Genomic DNA, 22044 nt, shown 5'->3' on the forward strand with positions numbered 1-22044 from the left:
CTTTTAGCTCTGGGCAGTCAGTTTTAGGTGTACTGTGCTCTTCTTTAGGTGAAGGCAAACTGAGGCTTGTGTTTTGCTGCTAGAGGAATGGAGAAAAATGTATTGGCAGTATTGATAGTGGCATACTATTTTGTTGCTTTGGACTCTAGCTTGTATTGGAGTTTTAGTGTGTTTGGCACAGCAGCGCTCAGCGGTGGAGTCACTTACTTAATGCACGGTAGTTTTCAGTCAATCTTTATTTTTTTTTAGATTTACGAACAGGCTAAATGGGGTTGTTGAAGGGTGAGCTCCAGAGGCAGCTGGAGCTGGCAGGAAGGAGCAGATTCTGCTCAGACAGCCACCAGCCTGCCCAGCAGGTTCCAGCTGGGCACGTCCCAGTCCTCTCGGCACTGCTGCTCTCGGCCCTTGGTTTCATGGAGATATCTCATAATTTTCCCCCTGATTTCCCCCAGTAATGACCCTGGGAAGAGCTGCTGGGGGTGCTGGGGGTGGCAGCCAGAGGGGCTCGGGCAGGAGGGCTTGGTGCCCAGCAGGAGCAGAGCCCAGCAATGATGGGTGCTGGGTTTGGAGACTCCCCTCGGTCCCATAGCACTATGATCCCCATGTGCCAGAGCTCTCTTGAGCTTCCTGGGAGGGGAAACATAATTTTCTCCTCTTCTCCATATTTTCAGATTAGGAAGGCAAAGCCTCTCTCCTCCAGGGCGGCTTCCAAAGGAGGTGTTTGACCACTGCAGCCAAGGAGGCTCCCGTGTGCCCATCCCTGGAAGCGTTCAAGGCCAGGTTGGAGCATTGTGGTCTCGTGGAAGGTGTCCTTGCCCACGGCAGGGGGTGGAATGGAATGAGCTTTTAGGTCTTTCCAACCCAACCCTTGCTGTGGTTCCATGATTCCATCCCCCAGCCCCTCCTGGCAGCAGCATTCCACAGCTTTGGGAGCCAGGGAAGGGGTGGCTGGAGCACAGCTCACAGGAATCAGCCCAGCTCACAGAAATAGCAGCGACAGAAGGAGTGTTTGGTGTACCCGACCTTCTGCTTTGTACGGCTCCAGTGCTGCTTTTCCAAACTAAAAATACCTCTTACCTTGACTGCTCCAAGGAAGAACACTTGCTCGGCAGGTTGTTTAGGATTCGGGGGAAGAAAGTTCAGGCAGAGCTCAATTAGTCTGCCTTAATTTACAAGCCAAGTTCTGTGTCTGCATGATTTGCTTCGCTTGTCTGTGCACATTTTAAAGCACAGAGCAATGCTGTGGGAGGGCGTTTTTCACTGCACGTACTCAGGGCAGAAATTCTGCTGTTATTCACATGTTTGCAGCCCTCCTCGTAATGAAACTGCTGCGTTTTCTGCCATATTAAAAAAAAAAAAAAGAAGAACCCGTGATGTGCTGAAATGAGCAGAATATGTGGGAGGATAAAGATGTGCGTTGCAGATCGTGGATCTCCTCGTGAGCTCTGCCTTCTCCTGCTTGTTCCTGCTGTCCAGCTGGGCAGTGCTGGTTAATTCTGGGAGCTCTTCTCGGAAGGGATCCGTGTGTGGATGCAAGCTGAGAAGCTGCCACATTTCTCTGTGATGTATGTGAATTTTTTCACACTCAGAAGTCATGGCCATAGTTGACTTTATTTGGAAGCAATCCCTGTATTTCCCGTGGCCCAGAATCACAGAACCATTAAAGTCAGAAAAGACATCCAAGATCATCGGGTCCAACCTAAGGGAAGATTCCTGACAAAAAAACCTCCAAGCAACATTTTCCTTGTCCAGAAATTATTAGGTCAGCCTATGGTGACAATGAAATAACTGAAAACCCCACAAACCAGATTCATAAAGTCCAAAATTAGGAAAACCATGGATTTGGAATGGGTCAAGGACCCGGCTGGACACTTTTCCCCCTACTGTGAACTTGCTGCATTTCCTATTCCTGCTTATTAAGCAGGCAGCTGACAGCTGCTGGCAAAGCTTGGGAATAGCAGAGGAGCGTGGAGTGTCCCAAGGCTCTCCGGGCCTCTTTTGGGCAGCAGCTCGGGAGCAGCTCCTTAGGTGGGACAGCCCTGCCTGTCCCAGCCAGAAATAGCCCTGGGAATCTGCTCCTCTGGCCACTGGGAACGCCAGTTTGCTCGCTGGGAGAGGGGAACACACATGTCTGGCGTGCAGGAGGAAGCCAGACCAGCCTTTGGTGGCAGCTCCTGGAGGATCTCTGGGTGGTTTTTAATCACTCCCTCACTGTCTGAGTGCAGACCTTGCCACCCATCCTTCCCTTGGCTGGCTGCAGTGGGATCTGTGTCCTGATCCAGTGTGGGCTGGGATTCCTGAAGGCTCTGCCTGTCTGCAGGGGAAAACTCATCCATTTCAAGGTGCCAGTTAATGAGCTGATTTTCAAATCAGGCCTAAACACAGGTGACTTCTGTCCTGCCCTGGTCCTTCACATGAGCAATGACTCTTGTGTGGGTGCAGCACTAGGATCTTCCCTTGTAAAGGATTCCTTTTAGTTTAAATGTTTTAAACACCTTTTTTAATGTTAGGAATGACAATGTTGTCTTGAGGCTGGAAGTGTGTGAAAACTGTGAATTATACTCATGGAAAATGTTGCCTTTTGGACTTTTGACCCATGTGGCTGATTGAGGGGCTGTTTTCATGCAAGCAGCAGCGTGCAAGCACAGCGTGTTCCACTCCAGAGTGGAGCTGGAGCTTCCTGCAGGCTGCAATTCCTGCTTCCTGCTGCATGGAATGCACACCTCTGCTGGTTGTGCTCACGTGGTGATCACTCTCCCTCTGTGTATTAAATACTTCCAGTCTGTTTTCATCAGAGAATGGAATGGTTTGGGCTGGAAGGACCTTACAGACTGCCTGGTTCTACCCCCTGCCATGGGCAGGGACACCTTCCACTGTCCCAGGCTGCTCCAACCTTGGACATTCCAGGGATCCAGGGGCAGCCACAGCTGCTCTGGGCACCCTGTGCCAGGGCCTCACCTCCCTGAAAAGTAAGGAATTCCTCCCCGATATCCCACCTGGCAGTGGGAAGCCATTCCCTGTGTCCCGTGTTTGGCGTGTGTTTAATCCAAACCTTTTACCATTGGAAAATTGTGGGGTGCTGAGCGAACGTCAGCAGCACAGGGGAGCCGGACTGCAGAGCCCCTTGGAAAGCAACAAAAGGCAGATGCTCTGCCTCCCCTTGGAGCTGCAAATCCCAGCCCTCGGAGCCCATTTCCTGAGCAAATCCCCTCCCATAAAGCTGCCGGTGCCATCTGGCATGAGCACGTCAGGGATCCGAGCGGGAATTGTTGTTTTGTCCCTAAAACGTGCCGGTGGTGCCGCGGTGTGACGGGGCACCCAGGCTTTTCCTGGGAATGTCCTTTGCATGAGGTGCTGCTTGGTGCCCTCTGATTCATCCTTAAAAGGCTCTGAAAGAACGTGCTCCGTCCTTAGGGTGTAATTTATGGTGATTATTCATATCCCAGGCAGGGGGGAGCTGCTGCAGTCCCCCTCAGAGTCACCGTAGGAAGGGTTTCCTCAAAAACCTCCCCAAAAGTGAGCATGGGGAGCTGTGAGACTGCAGGGAAATATAATATACAATATAGAATGAAGAACAATCCATGAAACGAAAATTTTTTTCATTTATTTGAAGAAACTAAACTAAAAACCCCAAGCTTTGGCATTTTCCAAACGCCAATTTTAAGAAACTAAACTTTGGAGTTTTCCAAACCAGTTGGTGTCGAGTCTTGAATTTATGAGCAATACACATTCAAGAACTGAACAAATGCAATTAAATTAATTTTTAAAGCAATTATTTCAAGCTTCTTGGAGCAGGCAAAGCAAATATTGGAAATAACATCCTTGGTGAGGCACAAAGTTTATTTTATGTCAGGTGCCAAAATGTTCTGATGACTTAGAGACATAAGCTGCAAGCAATCAAATCCTGTTTTGAAGGACATGTCAAATCTGTGCCTGTTTATTATGTTTTTTATATATATTATGTTTTATATCTATCTCTTGATATAATGCCTTTTGGTTATAATCAGATATTAGTATATATATATTATAATATATCAATATTGTAATAGCGGTATGCTGATGTATAATTACATCAATATCTTACTATTAATAAACATCATTTATTATGTTAATATTAACATTAAATGTGCATTGCATGTTATGTATTATGCATGATGCATTGTTATTACATATTATACATTACCATAGATATTATAATATACTAGACATAACATATTGTTATATGTAGAAGGTATTGTTATACGGTATTTATTTATACTGTATATTGCTATATTAATAATATGTTAATATGTATTAATACCGCCAACATCTACCACCGTCACTTCACACTACCTGCTACCCCTGTCCGCTAATTAGACGACCAGAAATGCCCACGAAAGCGGGAAATCTTGTCATAACTTTCAGATCAAGGCCTGGAAATCAACTTTTATCAGTTAATAACGCCAAATTTCTTAATTCCGCTTTATTTAGATTTTATTTCTGAGGGAGCCCACACGCGGGAGGTACCATCGGGGGGCGAAGAGCGGGGGTCGACGGGGGAGGCGGGGGGGGCGCGGTGCGGGGCTCCGCCCCGCCCCGCGTCCCCCCCCCGCCTCCCCCGTCGACCCATTTCCCCCCGCTGTCGGCGATGGTAGAGCCCACGGCGGGAAACCCCGCGCCCGCCTCACACAATGCGCGCGCAGTTCGAGGCGCAGCCGCTGGCGGCGCTGCAGCGCCCGCCCCGTGGGGGTGCCCGGATGTGGCCGCGCCGGAAGAGAAGCGCGTCTCCTCAAGGCCCGCCATCTTGTGCGGCAGCGAGCAGGGCGCGGGGGGCCCGGTAGCATCCGCGCAGGATCCCGCCGACGGGGGCCCATCATGCCCGGACACCTGCAGGAGGGCTTCGGGTGCGTCGTCACCAACCGCTTCGATCAGCTCTTCGATGACGAGTCCGACCCCTTCGAGGTGCTGCGCGCGGCGGAGAGCCGGAGGAAGGAGAGCGGCGGCGGCGGCGGCGGGAGCCAAGCGGGCGGCGGGGCCCGTGGCCCGGCGGGCGCCCAGAGCGGCTCCTCGGGCGGGGCCGGCGGAGCAGGCCAGGCGGGCGGCGGCGCGGGCAGCGCGGCCAAGCAGCTGCGCAGGGAGTCGCAGAAGGAGCGCAAGAACCCGCTGCCGCCCTTCGCCGGCGGGGACCGTCGGGAGGATGGCGGGGGCCAGCCCGGAGCGCCACTGCGGAAGGAGGGTGAGCGGGCCGGGGGGTCGGCGGGGAGGGTCGGCCGGGGCCGCACAGAGGGGGCCCGGCAGGGCCGAGCCGCACGTGGGGCCGCGCATGGCGGAGCCCGCCCGGGGAGCCCGCCCGGGGCGCCCGCGGGGCCGGCGGCGGCGGCGCCGGGTTCGCCCGGCCCCACGTGTCCCGCGGCTCGGCCCGCGCAAAATGGAGTCGGGCGTGCGGGGCGGCCGGAGCCGCTTCGGTGCCGGCGGGAGGGAGAGGAGTAGCGCGAAATGGGAAAAGCCAGCAGCGAAGGGAATCGTGGAGTGGCTCGTGTTGGAAGGGATGTGAAAGGCCATCCCGTTCCATCCCGGCTACAGGGCACCTTCCTCTGACCCAGGCTGCTCCAAGCCGCGTCCAGCCTGGCCTTGGACGCTTCCAGGGATTCAGGGGAAGCCACAGCTGCTCAGGGCCTCCCCACCCTCCCAGGGAACAATTTCTTTCCGATATCCCATCTAAACCGGCACGTGGAGTCTTGCAGTGGTTCGGGTTGGAAAGGCCCTTCTCTTTCACCCCCTGCCATGGACAGGGACACCTTCCACTGGGCCAGGGTGCTCCAAGCCCCGTCCAGCCTTGTGTCCTGAACTTGACTCGTGTTTCAGGGGCTCCGATGTATTTTAGAGGATATCTGGAAGTTCCTGGGCTTTCCAAGGTCCGTTTGGGTCATTTTCTATGGGAACAGCGTTGATAGCCATCTTCTTGTTTTCTTATATATTTAAATAATCGCTTGCATGAATTCTTAGTTTCTCTAAATTTTCACGACATCTTACATGAAAAACTTGGGAGAAAAGAAATTAAAGCACAAACAGACTGAAGAACATGCTTTGGGAATTAGGAGGCCGGGCCCCACATGGATAGGGAGGGATGTGGGCACATGGCGTCCGTCCCGTGCGGGCAGCAGCTCCACCGCGCCCAAACTTCAGCGCTCGGCAGGTGGGTCACAGCTCGGGTTCAAAGGAATCCTTGGAAAAAAACCCATCAGAGTGTGGTGACAGCAGATGACGTGGGAGCAAGGGAATAACAGGTTAACTGCAATTTCAACGAGCTTTTCACAGAGCGCGGTGCTACGTGAGAGCATCTTAATGCTTCTGCATTTATGTTACAAAGTGGTTCTGATTCTCCACTGGTTTACGCTGTTAAAGAAAGAAATAATTTTAGTATGTTATTTGTTTTGGAAAGTGGGTGTTGCAAATGTTATTCGAAAGCACCTTGTGAGAAGACAAATTTAGGAGCAATGTTAGAAATACTCTTTGCTTGAGGATCTCGTGCTCAGTAACGTTAGGGGTGTTTTCTGTGTGAGGGATGCAGTGGTTTGTCGGGAGTCCCAGTTCACCAAACCAGTGTCCTCTGGAAGCCTTAGTGAGGTGCAGGATTGCCCCACGAGGGACACGGCAGAGTCTTTGGCACCACAGGAGGGCTTTGGGCAGCCCCTCTTCGCCTTCTGATTTTCACAGCTTGTTTTCAAAGAGCAGCGTGAAAAATAACTATTTTCGTGGTTTGTTGTGGTAGTGAAACAGAGAAAGTCGAGGCTGCTGTTGTAGCAGTGTGGTACACAAAGTCAATTTCCAGTTTGAAAATGTCTATTTTTGTGTGTGGCTGTTTTTGCAGTTTTGGCATCATAAAGGTGCTCGATGCCAGGGCTTGTTTCCTGTGTGAATGTATTTTAAGCTATTCCACTACTCCATAAGACTGCAAGTGATTTGCCTGCTGAATTAGCAGTTCAAAGCTTGGTGATGCTGAGAAATAACTCGTATTTTGGGTAAGGCTTCAGCAGGAACCAGGTTTTTCTGAGTGCAGGGCGTTGAACTCGAAATTCAAAAGCCATGGCTGTTCCATTCCAGTTCTGCAGCATGCCTGCTCCTCTCCCTGCTTCTCCTGCTCACAGGGAATGCCTGTCCCCACTGGAGAGCCCTTCTCCCAGTGCAGGCTGCTGGGTTTAACCCCTTGTTTCCTCAGGGAGTCGGGAATGCTTCGGGTGCTCTGTGTGCCATGCAAACTTCATGTTAAACACAGCTTGGAAGGTGAGGGAGACATTGTTCATCTGGGTGTGTTGGCTTGGATATCATTACAACTGCAACTTCTGTAGCCCCACCCAAATTTGACATTGCTTGCTAGGCAGGAACCCGGTTCTTTAAAAAATAATTAAAAATCAGCTTTGAATTTAAAAGGTGATTTGTTAATTTTGGAGCCAGTGTTTTGACAAGAAAATGGTGTAAGAATTGTGTTTGTCCTCATCTTTTAAAGAAGAGTAAACAAGGCCTTTCACATGAGTGGAAAAGAAAACTGTGTTAGATCTTTGAGAGGGCTTGGTAGAGAAGAGAATGCCCACGGGAGGTTTTTATTTGCAATAAAAACCCTTTCAGGAGGCCTAGGCAGGGAGGAAGAAGGCTGGGCAGCTCAGTGGCACTGGATTCTTAGGCTATTTTGAGAAGTGCACCAGAAGGAGAATCTTTGTCAGGGAATGTTGGACCGGGAGGATCCATGTGGGTGAGGAGCCCAGTTAGTCACTGACCAGCACCTGCAGGTGACACCTCTCAGTACAGGTGGTGGCACTGCTGCTCAGAAGAGTTTCCAAGAACAGAATCAGAGGATCATTTAGGTTGGAAGACACCAAGATCATGGGGTCCAGCTGTTAGAACAGCACAGGAGTGACTGTCCTAGGGAGCACAGGATTGACTGTCTTAGGGCCAGTGAGGTGATGCTCACTTCATTAGGGTGTTCTTCAAATGAAACCCAGTTGTTTTACCTGAAAAGCACCTTTCATTGAAAAAATTAGTAATAAAATCTTGCTTACCTTGGTTTTTGCTTGAAAGTTGACCCTGTCATTTCAGCAGGGGGGATTACTTGGTTCTCAGTCAAACCAAATTTGAAATGCTGGGTAAAAAAGGGACTAAGAAGAGTCAGGTGGAAGTGGGGCTGCTCAGTTTATGCAGCAATAAAACTTTTCTTCCTGCTTGTTTGCCGGGTGGGTTGGTATCTGTCCTGGAGCACTGCACATTCCGTTGATGTGTCTGGCCTGATGTTTCAGGGATAAGGAGGATTGGCAGGAGGCCTGATCAGCAGCAGCAGCAGCAGCAGCAGGGCGAAGGCAAACCCATCGACAGGAGACCCGAGCGACGACCTCCCCGCGAGCGCCGCTTCGAGAAACCCGCCGAGGAGAAGGGCGAGGGAGGAGAGTTCTCCGTGGATAAGTAAGAGTTTTGTCTTGCTGAGAAACAGCTTTCCTAGCTTTGACAGGCAAGGCTGTCCTGCCTTCTGCTGCTCAGGTAAAAAAGCTGATTGAATCAAGATTGAATTCCTGTCATGCAAGCGATAACACTTCACTTTTCCATAGTTTTGCTTGCAAACCTAAGTTACAGGCTGGGAGTGATGTGCGTGAGCAGGTTCATAGGTGCAACTGAATTATGGTTTAAATCAAGATATTCACCGTATTTCTCTGCATCTATAGCAGATAGCTCAGGAAGGGAGCCCAAACATAGCTCTTTCCTGCAGGATGAGATTTGTTTGCTGTTACAGCTGTGGCTTTAATTTGCACAGCTGAATTAAAGGCAGCAAAAGTTTGTCCATGTAGGTGTTTGCACCCTGGCTGCAACGGATTTAGACCTGGAAGTGGTGAAGCCATCTTAGACCTGGAAGTGGTGAAGCCATTTCATCTTAGATGAAATTTAAACTGTCTTGAGTGTTGTGAGGCAGCCAGAATTTGAGTAATGTTCAAATATTAATGTTTCAGTTGCCAAAGTTAAAATCCTTTTAAAAGTAAGTTGGATAAAAGCAAGTTTAGTTGAAGTTTTAGCATCAGTTAATTATGTAACAGAATACAAAGATTAAATTTTGGAATTAATGCCAGGAGACACAAACTAACAACAGTCCTGAGTATTTGTTTCCAGATTCTAAAATCATGGAACCACAGAATGGTTTGGGTTGGAAGGGACCTTAAAGGTGATCTGGTTCCAGCCCATACCATGGGCAGGGACCCCTTCCACTATCCCAGGTCACTCCACGCCCTTCCAGCCTGGCCTGGGACACTTCCAGGGATGAGGGAGTGACTTTTCTGAAATTAGAGCCTGATTCCAGCTCCTTCCTTATCAAAGGAAAAACAAGTAAATAAAATTCTCAGGGATGAAGAGAGCCATGAAGCACGATGTGCATTTTTGGAGGCACATCACTTGACCCAGCTTACAAACAGTAATTATCAAAGCAAAACCAAGTAAATAAAATCCTCAAAGAGGGACAAGAGCATGAAATGCTGTGTGTTTTTGGAGTGGATCCCTGACCTGTGGCTGTTCCATGGCAGACCCATCCTGGACCGACCCATGCGTGGACGTGGAGGCCTGGGCCGGGGCCGCGGCCGCGGGCGCGGGATGGGCCGAGGAGATGGCTTTGACTCTCGTGGCAAACGGGAATTTGACAGACACAGTGGCAGCGATAGATCGTGAGTCTTTGCCTTTTCCTGTCCCTCGGGGCTCTCCTTTACCACCCTGCCCCTCGTTTAAAATTGATCTTTTGAATTTCTGTGTCTGGACACTATAATGTTAACTCAGTTTTGTTAGTTCTGTTTCACATTCACATTTCAGCGGCCTAAAGCACGAGGACAAGCGCGGTGGCAGCGGATCACACAACTGGGGAACCGTCAAAGACGAACTAACGTTAGTATCCTGTCACTGCTCAGAAAGCCATTAGCACTATGTTAATCAGCCCTAATTATGGCTTGCAGAACACCCAGATTTAGCTGCGTTTTTGCCTTTGCAGAAGCGTGGCAAAAACCATGGAGATCAGAGTTTAAAACCCCAGCGATTTCTTGTAGCACAAGAATAGCTTCACTATTCAACCAGAGTTTTGGGGAAGTTTGGGAGGTCTTGTGCTGGTTTGGTAACAATTCTTGGTTAAAATGAAACTGTTCTACTTTTAGTAAATTTTGATCAGGATAAGCATGCATTTTGTATTACAAAAATTCAGCTGTCCCATTGAGGTCTATTTTTAATGCCCAAATCCATTTTGTGTGGGAAGGGACAGTGGGAGCCTTTCAGGAGGGGGGTAGTAGGAAGCATTGGGGAAAACCATTAGTTAAGTGAAAAGCATAGAGTTTAAAAGGCACAGAGAGCACCAATCCTTACTGAAACAGTAAATCCACAGTAGATCTTTATTGTTAATCTTACATAGCCTTAAAGAGGGATGAAGTTGTAAAAAAGCCCCAACTCCCACCATTATGTAATTGCAGTGAATTGGATCAGTCAGCTGTAACTGAGGAAACGCCAGAGGGAGAGGAGCATCCGCCTGCTGATTCTGAAAACAAGTGAGTAGCACTCCTCTCTGTGCTCCTGGGTTGCTTCAGAGGTGCTGTTCCATTCCCTTTAACCTCTGCTATTTATTCCCACATCTGTTTGGCCAAACTCAGATTATTAGTAGATCATCCACAGTACTGCTGAATGACTCTCCTTAAAAAGCTCGTGTCTGGAAATTGTTGCCTTTAAACCATTCCTTGGTGTCCTGCAGGCTCTTTCAGATTTATTTATTGATCAATAATCATTTCTAATACACTTTGGGTTTTGGGATTGCACCTCCAAATTCCCAACCCAAAAGCGCCTGTGCTCAGACTGGGTAGCAGCACCAAGCAAATGGGACAGAAATGCCGATGGAAGGCAACTTTTTAAACTTAATTTTCCAGAGCAGCCTTGGAGACTGTGTGACTGAGCTGTAGGAGAAAAGTTGTATCTTTCGTTCTCCAGGCAGTTTTCAAAGTTACCTGGGTCTCTTCCCATCCCACTTGGACACTGTTACAGGAGGAGCCAGGCACTGGATGGCTGAAAGAGTAACCAGAGAAGCAGAAGGAGCCTTACTGATACTGAGTTGGTGTAAAAATACAATATAAATTTTTATCGTAGCCTAGTGTGATTAATGTTGTATTTAATGAGGAGTGGGCTTTGTAGAGGACTCAAAAAATGGCAAACAGAATTTTGAAGTACTTGTTCCTAATGATTCCTAAGGTGTTTGGCATGGCTTGGTTGCCTTACTGAAAAGTTTCTCTCTACAGAAAAGCATCTCCACATGGGTAACTTTTTAATTGGTTTTATGTGGGTCTTTGCTCTGTGTTTCAGCAGAACTGTAGGATGTTTTACTGCAGTAAAACAAACTTTGGCTTGAACAAAACAAATTCTGATTACATCCCATGTCAAAAATCATTCTCTCCTACACAGTGAGAAAAAGTTGAAATACAGTTATTTTGACATAAAATCTTTGGCATTTTTGTTCAAAATTAATGGCTGCCAAATGAAGACCTTTGAAATTGAGGCTTTCATGATCTTTTTGCTGCACATACACAGCACTGGTTTCCTATAAATCAGAAATTCAGTTGCATAAACACACTAAACAATGACCAGAGGCTTCCAGTAGCTGGAATATGATCTGTTATTGAGCACAGTGGTTGTGTGTTTTACTTAAAAATAGCCTTTGGCACAAGGGAGATGTGCTGTATCTCACAAATAATGTGTGTGCAGTTACTTTTTCAAATTAGCTGGAAGTAAAACTTGTTTGAATATTTGTCTTTGATTCAACAAAGGAAGCAAATTATCCAAAGCTGCTTAAATTCTGGTTTTTAAAATACTAAAAAGCTTGAAAACTATGGGGAGAACGAGTTCTCACTGCCTTGACTTGAATGTTTATGAGAGATGTATTTCCAGAAGGGGGGAAGGAGCTCCAAACAAGTCATGCCAGAAGTTGGGCTTTCAGATTTGGAAATAAAACTGACAGTGATGTGGAGATTTGATGGCATGGGTCAGTTTTAATTTTAACATTTTGCTGTGCTCAGTGGTGGCTGGGTGTAATTTTTTTGGCACTCCCTCTAAAGGAGATGAATTTTCCTGAGGTGGAAATGACTGTTCATATTTTCACCCCTTAACTGCTAAATCCTTGACAAAGTTCAGTTTGGAACCTGGTACCAGCCAGCAAATGATTTTGGGATTGTATCCAGAGTGTAAATCCTTAGTTGTGACCATGCTCTGCATGAATTGACCACAGAGAGAATGAGGTTGAAGAAGTTAAGGAAGAAGGCCCCAAGGAGATGACCCTGGATGAGTGGAAAGCCATTCAAAGCAAGGATCGTGCAAAAGTCGAGTTCAACATCCGCAAACCAAACGAGGGAGCTGATGGGCAGTGGAAAAAAGGATTTGTGCTCCACAAGTCAAAGAGTGAGGAGGTAAAGTGCCTTTCCATACTCTGAGCCTCCACCTTGTGAAGGTTTTCTGTTGGTGAGCATTTTTTAGAGTGGAAGCTCCATTCTGGGAGATGCTGACCTGCTGTTGGAAGTTTAGGAAGTGGGAACAGCATTTTTTTAAATTTGAATTTCATTCTTGTTCATTTGAGCAACATTATTTTAGCAGCATTGAAGGTCTGCAGTAGCACAAGTGGCCATTCTGACTGTGCTTGGGTTCATGAGCTGAGCTGTGCCTTAGCTTTGTAAGAATTGCCTCTTGGTGAGAGTTTTGGGGGAATGTTGTCAAGTTTGCTTTCTAAAAAAGGCAGCTTGTGTTATTTAGCATCTGCTCTGCAGCACACAGGTTCATGGTGCTTGCTAAGTGATGTCAGCTTGAAGGAAGCCTGGTCATGCCTCAGAGACCTTAAACCCAACTGTGCATCTGAAATTTGTGGTGTGGGTGTCTCCTCACTCAGTGCTGTGACACAGACAAGCTCTTGGGAAGGCACTTGGAATGATTTATGTGCTCCAGTGACACTCAGCTTAGCTGCTGTAGAATTGTTTTAAATTTGTAGTTTCTCATTTCAGGCATTGCATAATGTTCATTATTCTGTTCCAAGAGTGGCAAAGGGGAGATGCACCAGGGAGGGAAGTGCTGAGAGCTCTTGTTTTGTAATGCAGGGCTGTGCTAATCTTTAGTTCTAATCTTTGTTTTTAGCACTCTGTAATATGTTAAGTAGCTCACTTAAGAGATTGGTGGCAGCAACTTTGTATACTGATGGTGCTGAGTCCTTTGAAGTGACTGCTGCATAGTGTGTAATACTCTGTTTGCTCTCCTAAAATGTATTCCTGCTTTTTCACACCTTGCCAATTTTTATCCTGGGAGCTGGGATGTAGTACAGGGTGGGGGCACTGCTCAGTGTTCCAGTGAAAGTTCCATTTCTGCTCTGGTTGAGCTCCCAGTGACTTGGTGGCAGATCAGGCTGTTTCCTTGCTCTGTGGGGCAGTTTGGTTCTTGGAGTGATTGCATGGCTGGGTCTCCTCTGAGCTGTTCACTGAAGTGTTCATTAAATGCTGCTTTCTCTGGCTTGGGTAGAAAAGGGAATTTGAGTTACATTTCATGTTGCTGTGTGCTGAAAGAATGTATTAAACAGAAGTATTTATGTACTTTACCAAGATTTACTAAGCCTGTAGTTCTTCAAATTCCCTCAGTCTCTCTGATTGAGATTTATTTGACATTTACTCATCTGAGGGCACTTTTTTTAATGTATGAGCATGTATGATAGTAAAGGTGATGCTACTTGTGAGAAATTTAGAGGCTAGGAAGATCCAGACTGTGTTTTCCATTTGCAAACTAAATCAGTTAACTCAAAAAACAAACAAAATCCCTAACAAAACAACCAAGCAAAACACAATAACAAAAACTCTGAACAAAAACTGTGAATAATCAAATTACTGCCATGGAAGACCTGACATAATTAGTAGATTGTTCTGTTTAAGAGGTGAACTTCTCAAATAAACAAGTTGGATATTTTTAGCACCATCACATAAGAAGGTAACAGCCTCTTGCTGCGTAAGCATGAAAGTGAGGTATTAACAAATCTGCCTTCAAATGGAGCTGCCTTTAGCCTGCTTTATTGTCCATCCAGCAGATGTGTCTCCCCATCTCCCTTCTTCATTGTTCCCTGATCCCATGGGAAGCAGTGTGGGGATTTGCTCTCAGGATTATAGGAGAATAGCTCTATAATACAGGCGTTAGGAAAGCTTCCACTGCAGCTCCTTTGTGAGCAGCTTTAGAAGGCCACGTATTTTAAAAAACCACCAATCACCTGCTGTTTCCTCTCTTTGTCCTCTTGGATGTACTTAGGAGTCAAGTAATTAAGGTTTCTCTGATTCTTCTTGGTAAGAAGGAGGTGATGTATGGAAGTGATTTGGTTTATAGGTAAATTTTGGTTTTAGCCCCAAATCTTCTCTACTCTTATGGCTGAAAAACCCTGTGTGCCCCAGTAGATCTCTGAGAAATCTGAGGTGTTGTGATGAGCACCTGCATTCCTGTAGCTTGGGAACTCTTCGGAGATGCTCCAGAAGTCTGGGAGAAGGGACAAAGAGAGGATCTGATGCTGCTCAGTCTTGGGGAGGAGCTGTCCTTTTCCTCCTGCTTGTCCTCCTGGCTGAGGGCTGAAATGCTCAGCCCTGCCTGAGGTCTGTCCTCCTGTTCCCCTTTACTGTGTAGGTACTGATAGAATGGACTCAGTTCTGTCTCAGGTTCTTGCTGCTTTAATCTGACATCCAGGGCCATCAGCAGCCCTGCTCCAAGGAGCCTCTTCCCAGGACACAGGGTTATGCCATAGAGCAGAGTTCCTCTTTTTCTCTGCAGCTGCTTTAGTGCCTTGAGTCTTCAGTTCCTACAGAAAAACAGGAACGAGTTATATTGTGGGCAGATCCTAAAATTCATCCCAAAAATGGAATCCAGGACTCCTGGAAAAACTGATACCCAGTAGTACTGAACACTGTCCCTGCTGTGTCTCTGCAAACCTCCTCACTAATCCAATCCTTCCTTAGAGGAGGTTGCACTGGGAGATTAGGAAATGTATTTTGGAAAAGAATGATTCATCTCCTCAAAGTTGGGAGCAATGACTCTTGAAGGCTCTGCAGGAGGATTTCCATGAACAGTGATTCAAACATCCCAGCTCTTCCCATCTCTGTGCCTGACTGTGGCCATGCTGGAGACCAGCCTGCATGTGTGGGTGGTCTCTGCCACAGCTCCCAGCAGCTCCTGGGCAACTTTCTGCTGTCCATCCACCTGAGCTTTTTGTTTGGTGTCCATCCACCTGAGCTTTGTTTTGGTGTCCACCTGAGCTGTTTTTTGGTGTCCATCTGAGCTTTCTCTTGTCTTCACACTTGGCACGTCCATCCTGTGCTGTCTCTGGCTGCTTGCACAGCTGCTCCCTCCTCCCTGGGCTGCTCCCTGTGCTCAGTGCCATCTGTACCAGCAGCTCCTGTGACCTGATTACCTGTTGTTCCTGTATGTAGTTGAGTCTCATTTCTTCCTTTTGTTTTCTCCCTTTGTTCCTTTTGTCACTTTGGCGTGGACACACAACTGTCACCAGACAAAGGCGATGACAGAAATGCAGGGGAGTCTGCTGGATTCAAATGAGGTACTGATCCTTTCTCTGTCACTGGTGATACCTGGTGTGAGCATCAGCCCCTTCAGCAGGGAACGTTTGGATATTAAAAACTCACCAAAAGAGAGAATTTTACTGAACATGGAGCTTTTCTGTCCATGCCTGTTGTCTCACTGTGCACCATCCAGCACCCAGCATGGTTTTAGTCCCCTTGCTCCTCATCCTGCAGGTTTCAAACCTTACCATAAGAGCTTCTATTGTGAGTCTCTCTTTTTTTTTTTTTTTTTTTTTTTTTTTTTTTTTTTTTTGTAGCTGCTTTTTTTCCATCTCTCACTGTCTGCTTTGGCTCTCTTGGTAGTTTGTTCTTAAATTTTGACAGTCTTCTCCAAGACTCTTAAGGGCAGCACTGCCTTTGGGAAGTGATCAGTTATTAAATCAGAGCACTGTTGAGTCACCAATACATGGAAATTTAATGTTTCCCAGGGTTTTTCAGGATAAGCAACTTGTTCAGTATGTCTGACTTATCACCCCAGTGACAGAAGAGGCTGAGGAGAATGTGCCAAGTCTTTTGTTGGAGTTCTAAATGACCTTTAATTACTTTGGATAAGGAGTCATCAGGTTACATAGGGAGTTTGCAATTTGTTGGTTCAGTGGTTATACCAAAATCAAAATCTTTTTTGGTAAACTGTAGTGATTTGTTTTTAAATAAAAACAGCATAGGGGATGGAAATGCACAGAAACACTGCACAAATCCCTGATCCCACCACTCTAGTAATCCCAGGAAAGGGAATTACCACATGGCTACCAGTAGTTGGAAATAGCATCTCAGTACCCTGCAGAGATAAAAAATTAAATAGTAAGAAAGGAATTTGAAGCATCTCTAAGGTGCTGTAGTGTTTTACAGGGTTGGTGTTTGGTTTGAGTAGTGCCATGTCAGGCTGAGGTGTGGAATACTTTTCTTTGTTGAGACAAACTTCCTAAGTTTGGCAAAGAAATTTCCAGGGGAAGGAAAAATGAAACCAGGAGTGAAGAAGGGACCAGCTGTTCTGTGGGGTACATCCCAGTGGAATGTGTTGGAAATAAAGCAGCAAAGAATGGGTATTTTGGATCAAATTGGGATGGAGGGAGAGGACAAGAGGGAGTGGCAGGGATAGATGGGATATTGGGAAGGACCCATGGAATCCCTGGCAGCAGCTTTGGCTCCAGACCTCTCCATGCCCTGGCAGCCTTGTGAAGGCTCCTCAAATGGTAATTAAAGATCACAAGGCTTAATTGCACAATGTGTTGCCTTTGAAAGTCCAAATATTGTGTAACTGCAGCAGAAAAGTTAATTGGAATTGGGAAGCTTGAGCCTGCATGTGGCATTTGTGTAGGAAAACCAGGAAATTGATGAGTGCTGTGCCAGGAGTTGGGGGCTTAGAGGGAGGAAAGTGTTGGATATTGTTGTTGGATGTTTCCAAAACACCTTGGTTGAGCTGTGATAGGCAGGCTTTTACATTCTTTGTGTTATCCTGGATGCCAAAAACTGGCTTGTACATGGAAAAAACTATTTGTGTAAAATAGGAGAAATAACTGCTTTAGAAACACCTGGTGGGGTTCAGTGTGTAACTGAAATTTTCCAAGGTTGCTGCTGTTGGTAACTCCTGGGAGCATCCCTTGCTCCTCCAGGCTCAGGTTTCCACCAAGTGCACTGGGAACAAACCAGTGAGGGAATATCCTGGCAAAGGTGCTCAGATCCACATTTTCCAGGGTCACTGGTGAGACTGGTTGTGTTTTAACTCCTTCAGCTCCTTGTGTTTGAGCTTTTTGTGCCTCTTTTGCTGTTACTGTGAATGCAGAGCAGTGAGGGATTCTCAGTATTTATCGAGGGCTAAAACCAATAAAGTGTAAATCCTCAGGGAGAAAAATCAGGATGGGTGACCAAGAGTGGAAGAAGGATGGAAGGAATTGGTGGGACCAGGACACAGAATGGGAGTTGCTCCAACATGAGATTCTGTACTGGCTCGGTAATAGTCAGTCTGGTTTGGGATAAGGACACGTTGCCCTGATGGAATTTTGGGAAGGATTTCTCCATGGAAAGGGAGGTCAGGCAGTGGAAGGAGCTGTCCAGAGAGGTTTGGAGTGCCCATCCCTGGGGGTGTCCAGGGAAGGACTGGATGTGGGCTGGTGACAAGGAGGGGATTGGGCACAGGTTGGACTCAGTCCTGGAGGACTTTTCCAACCTCGGTGATGGTGTGAGCTCATTAATTATCTTGGAAAGGCAAAATATTTGGTTGCTAAGAAATTCCAAGTTTCCCGAGGGAAAAGCAGGAGTGGGTGACGGGGTTGTGTGAGCAGGGGCTGTGCTGGCCAGAGCCCAGCTGCAGTGCACAGTGCTCAGGAGGGGATTTTGGTGCTGTTCCCTGGCTGATGGAGATGTGCCGGTTGCAGGCTCACGCTGAGGACTCGGTCATGGATCACCACTTCCGCAAGCCCGCCAACGACATCACATCCCAGCTGGAGATCAACTTTGGAGACCTGGGCCGCCCCGGGCGCGGCGGCAGAGGGGGCAGGGGCGGCCGGGGCCGCGGGGGCAGGGCCAGCCGTGGGGGCAGGACCGACAAGGTGAGCACCACCCACCCCCGGGACACCGCCCCTCGCTCCCCAGCCTGCTGGCATCTTCCTTCTTCCCGGGGGAGATGCTCTGCCAGCAGACAGTGTTTTAAACCCAAGTGAAAACCCTTCTGTGCAAAGCTGACTTTAAAACCGGCTTGTTAGGACAAAAGGAGGAATGTTTGAGCAGTGCTGTCACCAAACACAAAAAAAAAGGAGGGTGGGTTTTTAAAGAGTGCCTGTGTTTGTGTCTAAACCTGAAGAATGACTTTCCAGTGTGGACAGATCTGAATGTACCATGAGCTGCCTGAGGTGGTGCCAGAGCAGGACCACAAGTGCTGGTTATTTTCAGCCACAGCCAGGACACTCTGTGTGCATTGTGACCTGCTGGGGGTGAAGGACTGGTTGTACAGCTGCATGTCACATCTTGAACCTGAGGAATTTGGATTTTCCAGCTGGAAACAGGGTTCTTACTGGTTTTTCTCTAACCTCCAGTAGTGTTTTTCCCTTCTTTGGTGCTAAGGCACCAGGGGAATACCCTGAAAAAGTACTGATTGTGTTTTGGGAGACAGTATGTGAAGGTGAAGCACTGCAGTGTAGCTACAATGAAGATTTGATTTATTATGGATCACTTACTTGCCTTAAAGGCATCACTCAAATTGTTACTGGTTGGAAAATGGGCTCAGTCTGTGTGCTGTGGTTTTCTTCACACAGATTTGCTTGGTTTTGTCCCTTCTGGCAGACACAGACTTCACAAATTTTAGTTTATTAGTTGGGAATCTCTCTCCTGACAAGAGTATCACAATATTTTAAGGAGTTGAAATTAAACAGTGGTGGTTTGGTTTGAGTTGTTTCACTAATACTCTTCAAGAATGCTGCCATAAAGTAATTCCAAACTTTGCTGCACCTGACTTTGTGTTGCTTTTGTTTCCTTGCAGTTGGTCAAGGAGTTTGATGTGATCCACACGCCCAACCAGGTGGGTGAGCTCTGCATGAGCATTCCCTGGGATCAGGGACCAAAACTTCCCTCCTTTTTCTGGCTGTTCCTCCTCCTGTGTGCTGAGCAACTGGAGATGCTGAGCCTGTAGCTTAAGCCCTGCTGTTACATTTTAATTCTGGTTTGTGGCCTGTGGAGTCTTAGACAAGGCAGAGACTGCAGCTTCAGGTGTTGATGCAGCTCTCATTTTAAATATATTTCTTGATAAATTAATACCATGACAGGAAGTTCCACTATCTTGGCTCTTCCCATTCTTCTCCAAAGACCAAGTGAAGAGTATGAAATGCTTAATTTCTCCTCTGGTTTTTAGATGTGGTGCAGAGCCTTTCAGAAAACTACTGAGGAGATCCTTGGCTAATGCATGAAGTTTTAGGGCTGAAAATTTGGCACAAAAATTACTTTAAACAACGTCTGGTTTCTGAGTGGGAAAAATTAAACTTGGAAAACTTAATTTGTGCTCCAGAAAGGGCCTTTTCAGTTGTGTCCCTCAGTAAGGATTGGTCCACAGGGAAAGATCAGTCCATGGCAGGAGGTTGGAATTCCATGGTCTTTGGGGTCCCTTCCAACCCAGACCATTCTGAGATCTGTTTAAAAAGAGAATTATGCAGTAATGATGTGCAAACATCAATTTGCCTACAATTCCTCTCCAGATAAAAAAAAAAACAGTGTAAGAGGCTTTGTAATTTTTGGAATAAATAAAGAAAGGGTTGTTTTTGTAGTGATTTCTCCAGCCCCAAAGTGCTGCCACCTCTGCCCCAGGCAGTAACTGTGTGATGTTTCTCTTTCAGTCAAGTGCTTCTGCTCCTGACGTAGATGACCCAGAGGCTTTCCCAGCTCTGTCCTAAACTGGATGTCATAAAGCCAACCCTGCCCTGGTCGGGCCTTCCTCTCCGAGGCTTGCATGCTTAAGGATCCTAAAACAACTAAGAAATTGAAAAAAACAAAACAAAACAAAAAAAAAAAAAAGAGACTGTCATTCATACCATTCACACCTAAAGACTGAATTTTATCTGTTTTGAAAATGAACTTCTCTCGCTACACAGAAGCAACAATATGGTAGTCAAGTTTTGTATTTAGAAATGTAATGGTAGCAGGGATGTTTTCATAATTTTTTCAGAGATTATGCATTCTTCATGGATACTTTTTTGTATTGCTGCTTGAAAATATGCGTTTCCAAACTTGAAATATAGGTGTGAACAGTGTGTACCAGTTCAAAGCTTTCCCTTCATTTGTGTTCTTTTTTTTTTTTTTTTAATTTAAAGTCAGGATTTTAAACTTTCCCTCTTCCCCCCCACCACCAAACTCCAAACGAGGTTTTAATTATTGCACACTACTTCAGTTTCCTTAATTCCTCTTTGGCAGATTTTTCTCAGCCCATGGAATCTGTGGAATATTAATTTGGCAGACTGTTAGTGCTGTGTGGAACCAACTCCTGGAGTACTAAAGTTTTGATGCTTCACTTCCAACATGGAAAACCAGTCATTTTTTCATCTCTGTTGGGTAGTTTGTTTACACAAAATCTTTCTAGAAAATTGAAAGCAGATACTTGAAATCAAGAGTCAAAGCACATTGGTTTATGATTCAATACCTGTGTATGGATCCAGCAATGGGTAACTGGTCTGAAAACCAGGTTTTTAAAATTCCTGTATCCCACCTTGCACTCCCCCTCTGGACCTTTATTTCCTCTCCCTTCCTTTCAACAGAACAAGATGCTTTTTTGGCAAAAAAAAAAAAAGAGTTTTTTAATTACCTTTGCTTTTTCTTTTTGAGAGGATACCCTGAGATTGGGGGAATTCCTGTCCTTGGAGCTGGGATTCCATGAGAATGGGGTAACTCCTGTCCTTGGAGCTGGGATACCCTGAAATAGAGGGAATTCCTGTCCTTGGAGCTGGGATTCCAGGAGTTTGGGGCAATTCCTGTCCTTGGAGCTGGGATACGCTGAAATAGAGGGAATTCCTGTCCTTGGAGCTGGGATTCCAGGAGTTTGGGGCAATTCCTGTCCTTGGAGCTGGGATTCCTTGAGACTGGGGGAGTTGTTGGATCTGGGAGTGGGGGAAGGTGGCAGCTGTGGCTCTGGAAGCCCAGGTGGATCCCAGGTGGGATGTGGGATTGCCAGCCAGGTGCAGCAGTACCTGAGGCATTCTCAGCACTGCTCCAGGTGTGCCCAGGAAGGAGCTGGGCTGGCTCAGGGCTTTGGACTGGGACAATGGTTATCTGTGCCTGGGACACCAAAAATCCTCCCCAAAACCTCAACACTTCACCTCTCCATCCAAATGCAGCTCTGGCTCAGTGCAGTGCTCAGGATTTGCTTAGGACATCACCAAGGAATGTTTATTTCTAGAGAATGATTGTGAGAAACTCCTCCTCCCCTCCAAAATCCACCATAGGTTCAATTTCTTCCCTGTGTATCCCTTCAATACACAAAAAGAGTTGAGTGAATGGCTAATAGAGGATTTTGTAGGGGTTTTATCAGCATCTGTTAGAATAAGAACAAATCTCTTATTTCATGTTTTCCTCTTAGGGCAGCTTAGAGCATGTTGGTAGTTTTGTAGGTAGGTAGAGAACTAAAGGTAACACCCTATTTTTGTAAAAACTGTGCAGGAAGGACAGGCAGGAAGTGTTGGAGACCTTGGAATGTGGAATACCAGCCTGCTCAGCTGGGGTGTTAGCAGCTGCCTTTGCTTTTCCTGAGCTGTTTTCCACGAGAGCTCCTGTTGTGACCCACTGTGAGTACCATGGATCAGTTCCCTCACCTGGATTTCCAGCCCCAGGCAGGAGGAGGTGGCAGATTTTCCATCAGAGGGTGGGAAAATCCCTTGGTTCTCCTCTCCTGACTGCTCTCAGTGTGGGGCTGTTGTAGGAGCAGAGCTGTTCCTTGTTCCTCTGCCATTGTCTGGTG

The 22044-nt window shown here is 46.8% G+C and overlaps 1 protein-coding gene across 4 annotated transcripts; it reads left to right on the forward strand.

Moving 5' to 3' along the window:
- The first annotated feature begins 4733 nt into the window (after positions 1–4733).
- On the forward strand, positions 4734–20361 carry SERBP1 (SERPINE1 mRNA binding protein 1). Of its 4 annotated transcripts, none has more exons than XM_059853572.1 (10): positions 4734–5215; positions 8271–8433; positions 9537–9674; positions 9793–9888; positions 10461–10535; positions 12257–12434; positions 15542–15589; positions 17987–18160; positions 19087–19125; positions 19934–20361. In XM_059853572.1, exons 1-10 carry the CDS (start codon positions 4855–4857, stop codon positions 19988–19990), a joined length of 1329 nt encoding a protein of 442 aa, XP_059709555.1. In that variant the 5' UTR covers positions 4734–4854; the 3' UTR covers positions 19991–20361. The 4 variants fall into 4 exon arrangements, with proteins under 4 accessions (XP_059709555.1, XP_059709556.1, XP_059709558.1 ...); XM_059853573.1 differs by having other exon boundaries at positions 9817–9888; XM_059853575.1 differs by lacking the exon at positions 15542–15589 and having other exon boundaries at positions 4736–5215.
- Positions 20362–22044: the final 1683 nt, after the last annotated feature.

The sequence above is a fragment of the Haemorhous mexicanus genome, chromosome 9 (genome assembly GCF_027477595.1).
Source record: "Haemorhous mexicanus isolate bHaeMex1 chromosome 9, bHaeMex1.pri, whole genome shotgun sequence".
NCBI classification, from domain to species: domain Eukaryota; kingdom Metazoa; phylum Chordata; class Aves; order Passeriformes; family Fringillidae; genus Haemorhous; species Haemorhous mexicanus.